General features: G+C 37.9%; 1 protein-coding gene across 1 annotated transcript in view; it reads right to left on the bottom strand.

Annotated features, from left to right (window-relative positions):
- ADK (adenosine kinase) overlaps positions 1 to 7,245 on the bottom strand; it is a 288,796-nt gene that overhangs the window by 158,634 nt on the left and 122,917 nt on the right. Inside the window, exon 4 of the mRNA XM_009322457.1 lies at positions 1,116 to 1,288. Coding sequence (XP_009320732.1) covers positions 1,116 to 1,288 — 173 coding nt within the window. The remainder of the gene's footprint in view (positions 1 to 1,115; positions 1,289 to 7,245) is intronic.

The raw sequence follows: 7,245 nt of genomic DNA, 5'->3' as shown, positions 1-7,245 counted from the left end.
CAGGGTTAATGGCACAGAGGGTAACCAAAAAGAATGACGACAGATATTTTGCTCTTATTCAGAGCCAAAAAGAAAATATTCTTCAGAGTAACCGATACCATTTTCATTAATGCTTCAATATCTAGTATCAGAAAATTTAGACATTGGCAGAAATCAGGGAGGGTTGGTGTGTGCTGGTAACATCTCAAGATTAAAGCAGACCTGACTGGCTGGTTTTGAAACCTTCAAAAAAATCGTCAGGATTTTTTGAAGGTAACTTCAAGTGTGTGGGTGGAGGGAGAAAGAAGAAAGCAAAGGGACATCCTCAAGATAAATGCCTATTGTCTTCATTATCTCTTTCTGAAATTCTTTTATTACAATATCCAAAATAAATCACTCTATAAACAGGTTCTTACTTACGGAATGCTCTGAAACCATACAAAATACCACAAAGAGTTGTTCATAGTCTACAAATATAAGAAAGGTTGAATATATCATAGAGTTCTGGAGAAGTGATTTTTTTTTTTATATAGCAAAGACCATCTAAAAAAAGTAGCAAATGAAAACATGAAAGACAAAATTCAGAAGAAATTGTTAAGATGTAGACATACAGAATTAGTTATCAGATTAAATTCTCAACAAGTGCAACAACCGCAAAAAAAAAGCTTTTTTCTCCCTCTTGTATAAAATCAAATTAACCCTTTCAATCAGGCTATACGCTGACACCTATCCTCTTTAAACACATTATGACATGTATTCCTCACTTGCCAACCAAGTATATGCCTTATATGCCAATCAGCTTTCACATAGGCTGCATAAACATACTTGTTAACCAACTTTTGTCTCCCACATATTTTCTCTCTCCAGAGCAACTGGAAGCTATAAAGTTCAGAAAGAAGTAGTATCTTATTATCTCACATTTTTCTGCCATAGTATAACTTCTGTTCTCTAAAAGTATATTAGCACTGCCCAGTCCCAAAATATGAGCCAGGCAGTCCTGTGTTGTCTTAAGCCAGTGCTAATACTTTCTTTATCATTCAGATCACAATTTTTCAAGCCAAATATTCCAAACAAATTGGGCTCCACACACTATGCCGATTGCATTTATATCTTAGGAAAATATCAAAGGCCCCGACCTGTTATCACTAGTGATGCAGGCAGCACAGGTTCCTGTTGGTTCTTCACTCTGTTCATAATAATGGGCATCCACATGAGCTTCCTCAGCCTTCTTCTTTAAGATCTCTCCAAATTTGTCTTTGCCAATGCACCCAAAGAAAGTTGCAGCTTTGTAAGGGCTCTGAATCATCCACTGCAGATTGACGGGGGAAAAAAAAAACACCATAAAAAGTTAGCATGCCTGATATATTACTTTTTGCCGTTTTTTTCTCTCCACTTGCCATATTTAATTCTGTGCCTACAGAGCACTGTGACATACAGAACACTTCTATGCCTGAAGTAAAAAACATCTGGTACATCAAGGGAGGGAAGGTCGGCAAAGAATTAAAAAAATTTACCCTTAATGATCCCACTGAGTATTTAATACCTAATGTAAAACTTAAATACACGTAGTTCACTATCAAATAGATTAGTATGTTTTTACAAGGTATTTCAAAAGAAGTTCCCTTGTTCAAAGGAGATGCCCCTACACTTACATTTAATCAAGCAGAGTATGGTATCTTTAAAGAAAATTTGTAGAAAAGAAAAGACAAAAGAAACAAAAACCACAAAAAAACCCCCCCCCCCCCCCAAACCCAGAGATAGCACATAGGTTTCTCAAACATCTTGTTTTCCTTAAGAAGAAACATTGTGCAACATTCACAATATATACAAAAACTAAATGGTACTGAAAATAACCATTTGTGTCTACCATTTAATTATATACAAAAAAGGAAATGCTCCCCATTTACATTGTTAAACCACGCACTAAAATACCTATCTCCAACTTTATTAAGAGCAGTTCTGTCACTTGAATTGTAAAGAAAGAGCGTAGCTGCACGGTGTTGCTAAGGTGCCAGGTTATTTCATAAAGCTCCTCTTTTATTAAGACAAAATATGTATCATTCAACTGTAAATGTAACTCCGTTTTGTACCAAATTAAAAAACAGCATTTAGCAGCAAAGTAAAATCAAGAGTGAACTAAAAAAGAATAAATGTGAAGAAACAATCATAGGCCCTACTCTGCTGGTGGTGAGTCAACCAACTGAAGTCATTATAATTCACTCTAATTACAGTCAGAAAGCTTATCCACTCAATCTATAGTATGAATTAAAGGCTACATCAATTTACTGCTATACTAAAACCCTACTTATAATTGTTTCCTAATCAAGATTTAAATAAACGATAATGTCTCCATTACAAAGTAGCATTAGTGGTAGCTGTGGGTTGTAGAAAGGTCAAGTAACTGAGTTGCAAATACATGCTTAGTCACATCTTTATTACTTCCAGCTCCAGGGTATTTTTTTCTTCCAGGCGGGGGGGGGAGGGGGGGGGGGAAGAAAAAATCTTCAGTCATTTAAAAGTCTTCATTACTGAGGCAAAGGTGGACAAAAGTTGCAAGGCCTCTTTCCTGTAGCAATTTAATATATATAAAGTTTAAGGACAAAAAAGATTGTGTCGTCAGATGGTGGCAGCATTCAATCTCTCATTCACGAAATGTACACTACAGATGCTCTGCTATTCTATTCCATATCACTCCAAATTAATACAAATCAAGAAAACCCCTAATAAGAGAAGTATCTACGATATCCTTGTATTTTACGTACATTTGCACATACATAATACACATTTGCACAGTGTTCATTTACGATGTCTTAGGAACAGTAATCTTTTATATTTGGAGGTACGTTTAAGTAGAACAAGTTACTTAACAAGACTAAAGGTGTTGTGACCTACTGTAAGCAAATATGGAACCAATTTCCACACCAATAAGAACAGAAGTACCTGAAGCCTTGTGTCCCTGTTGAAAAGCATGCCTTACTCTCACAGATAACAAGAATTAATAGAGATCACTACGAACAGCATTTATCAAAGCACCAAACCCCAACAATTCTTCAAAAAACATAAGACTTCAAACTGCACCTTAGGCTTACAACATTTTATGAAATGACATAACTTTTCCATCCTATATATATATAAAGTCTGACAACATTTGGAGCAGTAGTAAGTAATATTTCACATACATCTCTGAAAAAAGAATTTCTGTTCGAGTATCACAGTTTTGGCTATTGGCAGCAGCTCAACTTGAATTCAGATGTGATACATGCCATATATAACTGTCATAATCCTTACTTTAAGTAAAGTTATTCTTCAGAATCAGAAGTCATGATCTAGGATTTCTTGAGGTGAACCTCTGTATATTGTGCAGACCACCTCTTCCATAAGCAGTGGTTCTGCTCATACTCATGATTATTTAAAACACAGGTTTCAATAATTCAGTGATGGGGGAATATTCCCACTATATAGATATTCTTTTCATTTGAACATCTGAGCTATGTTAAGCAACACTGAGGAAGATGGAAAAGTAGTTCAGCAGTGTTTCTGGAAAGAGCCTCTCATCACAGATCTCCAGTTACAAATACTCCCAGCTTCTTGGAATTATCTCCACATATTCCCACAATAATGGTGGTGAGGTCTTGCTAGTTGCAGAACTCCTCCAAACTGTTCCTCCTTTACCTCAGCTAAAAGGCTACATACTAGTAAAGGCAAAAAACAGACGTCATATTACAAACTTGATGAAACTGAACTATAGAAATATCTCTGTGGTATTCCCCTGGGTGCAACTTCAATGGTATGAGTCACAGCAGGCATTTTTTGCATACGTGTTAAAAAAAAAAACAAAACACAAGAAACAAAATAACATCTCCAAGGGAGACTCTGGAGCACTTTTTAAAAAATTTGACCCTGGATTGGAGTTTAATTTTGAATAACCCAATATGGAAAAAACAGGATTCTATGGGCTACTTCCCACACCATTGTTATTGTTGTTATTAGCAACATTTTGGCTAAAACACTCTAAATGGGAATGAGGGTCAGTCATCACAAGACATTTATCACCATGAAATAGTCATGCAGCATTATATCTAATATCAGTTGAAGGCCAATAACAAACTGCACACATTAATGCCAGGCATATGGTTATATAAACTGCAAATTCATTTTATAGATTTATGTGGAATACAAGATTTAATTGAATGAAAAAGACTTTAGACAGAAACGGAAAATGACCCAGCTCAGCAGGCACTAGCATAATGAGTTAATTATCTAGGGTTTGGCTAGGCAGTGAGGCAGCTATTAACTAACTGTATTGACAGTCTGGTCAGGAGAGGTTGGCACCTGGCCACACCATGAATCCTCACCACCACCCAAGGGAATTTGAGGCTGTTAATGGCCCAAAGACAGAAATGTCAAAAGTAGGAACTTATCATGAAGGAACAAGAGAGCCTTAGGAGGGGAATACCACAAAGGAAATTCAAAATCTAGAGTGGTTTATGAAATCTAATGTGTTTGTCCATCCTAAAGTTTTCTTCTGTCAACGCAGGTTGGACATCAGGTACACACAACGACAGGCCCTGACCTTTTGAGTTAGGATAAGCATCCATGACAGAGGAAAGAGCATGGGAAATAGAACACCTTTCAGATGTTCTCTTGAGTTAAACAGATTGCATTTTCCTTACATTTTTATTGTATGCATCCTGGTAAACTAAAAGCAAATATTAACTTTTTAAAAAATTTATTTCTTGCCTTTAGCATAACTCCATCTTAAAATTAGGCTGATTTCAAAATAAGCATCATCTAATATCAGATTACCCTAACCCTACAGACACATTATTCCTTATGATCAAATACTGAAGCCAGCACTTCCAAAAGAGGCCAGCATCCTGGCCGCTCAAGGATACACTAGAGAGTGACAGAACGCTTCTCTCCTTATCCTCATGAGGCTAACTTGGGCTCACAGTAGTAGGAGTATCTGTTCAAGTGTTTTTTCATGATCCGAGTTAACAGGGTGAACTCTTTGGCATGCTTTAGCTATCAGAGAAGTGTAAGAACCTTTGTGTACCAGGGAGTGGGTGGCAATCGCAGAGAATAGCATCGTCTTTTCTTGTAAGATGTTGAGATGCCAAGAAAACTTGGTAACAAGTAAAACTTCTGAAGACTCAATTGTGACTTTGTGAGGCTGCCTGGAGTTAAGTATGTCCCACTCTTTCACATCCTCAGACTCAAAGATGTGGTACACCTATCTCCCACTTTTGTCTGATTAGAAAATGGCTTTGGAAACAACCTTTCCTCTGAATTACAGAAGCACTTCTAGAAGCACTTCTTCCAACACTAGAAGGGACTTGACTTTGATTGGCTACTCAATGCTGTCTTTTGAGAACAATAGTCGAGATGAGATGACAGAGTTACCCAAATGGTCCCTTACACCCAAAAAATAAAAAAATGCCCCTTCATACTACGTGAAAGAAAATCGGTGGTCTTAAAGAATTAGAGAAAGAAAGGGAAAGAACTGAGTTCTTTGATTTGTGTTTCCCAAGCTTATCTTATTTAGCTTGAGAATGCTATGCTTCTGCCACAGGGGCAGAGTCCAGTATTCCATATCACAACACTTGATCGGTATCCAAAGGTTTTCTTTGCTCTTCCTGCCAAGTTCACTGTAGAGGAGAACCTCTACTTGAAAGGCAAAAAGCAGCAAAACTAAATACTTGATCTAATTTACCTCACTGTCTCCCCGATTGCAAAGATACTTCCCCTGCAAAAGGAAAGTTTGCTACTGCTGGGTCTCAGTACACAATCCCGTAAGACTTAAAAAGAAACATCATACTGATGAAGCTTAAGACAGCTTTATAGTCCTCTGACTAAAACAAAGATCCTTCAGAAATTATTTCATTTTACTCCGACTCTGTGCTTTGCTGTAAGTGCCACTGTTAACTGGACAACATCGATAATCAGAACAAGGAGGCTGACAAAGACACTTGCTATCAGTCCCACATTGTTCTCCATCTGAACTCCTTAGCTCCTGAATTCTTTTTTAAAGCTGCAGCCAGTAGTGCATTTCCACATCCGCCAGTCATCTTGAACTAACAATGCCAAAGCATACGAAGCTTTGCTTAGACTGACATACCTTCTGCACACAGGAGTTTTCAGCTGTAGACTTGAATCCTAAATGCCTAGGAACTGACAACACAACAGGAAGCATTATGCCCCTTCACAGTGAAGGATCTTCAAAACTCATTAACACTGAATACAGACATCTGAAGTGCATCTGAAGTGCGTTATTTGAAGCTGGACTCTTCTCTGCATGATCTGTCAAATCTGATCTTATTTTAAATTGCAGCTCACAGAGGAGAGGACTCCAAAGACCTAAAATTAGCTAAGACTTAACATGCTTGCTAAAATCTAAACTAAACAATGTTAGCAACTACTCATGAAGCATTCTTTTTAGTAAATCAGAACAGAAATGGCTTCTTTTTATAGAGCGCTATTTGGAGTATCTCTTATTCTGAATTTTTGAATCAGTCCATACACTTTCCAGAAGGTTTCACCAGTCTGTTGTACCCCTAAGACATTTCCCATCACCAATTTTATACACAGCCCATTAAAAAGCTCTTATGAATATTTTTAGGAATATTTTAGATGCTGAAAGAAAATACATCACACCTCATCTTAAAAAAACAGATAAAAAGAGAAAAAGTGGGATGAAAAACGAAATCATTATATATGTATCTCTCTCCTAAAAACAGGAAAACCGGGCAATATGCAAAACAATCCTAAAAAAAAAAAAAGACATCAGTGTCACTGTTCCAAGTGAGCTCATTTATTTCTTGTGAATGATGTGATACACCTCAAGCACAACTGGAATGCAATATTCTGTTACCATTACACATACTGTATCATTTAAAATCCCTACCGTGGTGGGTTAACCCCAGCCAGCAGCTAAGCCCCCACCCAGTCGCTCTCTCAATCCTCCCTCCTGGGGGGATGGAGGAGAGAATTGGAAACGCAACAGTGAGAAAAAAAACCACATGGGTCAAGATGAAGTGATGCAAAGGCAATCATTCACCACCTCCCACCAGCAGACCGATGCCCAGCCAGTCTCCGAGCAATGGCTACCTTGGAAAAACTCCCCTCCCTCCCTGGCACAATAAAACTGCCCCCAACAGTTTTATTGCTGACTACATTCCATATGGCCCGGAATATCTCTTTGGTCAGTTGGGGTCAGCTGTCCTGGCTGCGTCCCCTCCCAGCCTCTTTCCCCCCCCCACAGCCTCC

This window comes from Pygoscelis adeliae, unplaced genomic scaffold (assembly GCF_000699105.1).
Source record: "Pygoscelis adeliae isolate BGI_AS28 unplaced genomic scaffold, ASM69910v1 Scaffold244, whole genome shotgun sequence".
In the NCBI taxonomy this organism is placed as follows: domain Eukaryota; kingdom Metazoa; phylum Chordata; class Aves; order Sphenisciformes; family Spheniscidae; genus Pygoscelis; species Pygoscelis adeliae.
This window is presented reverse-complemented; position numbering and strand designations above follow the sequence as displayed.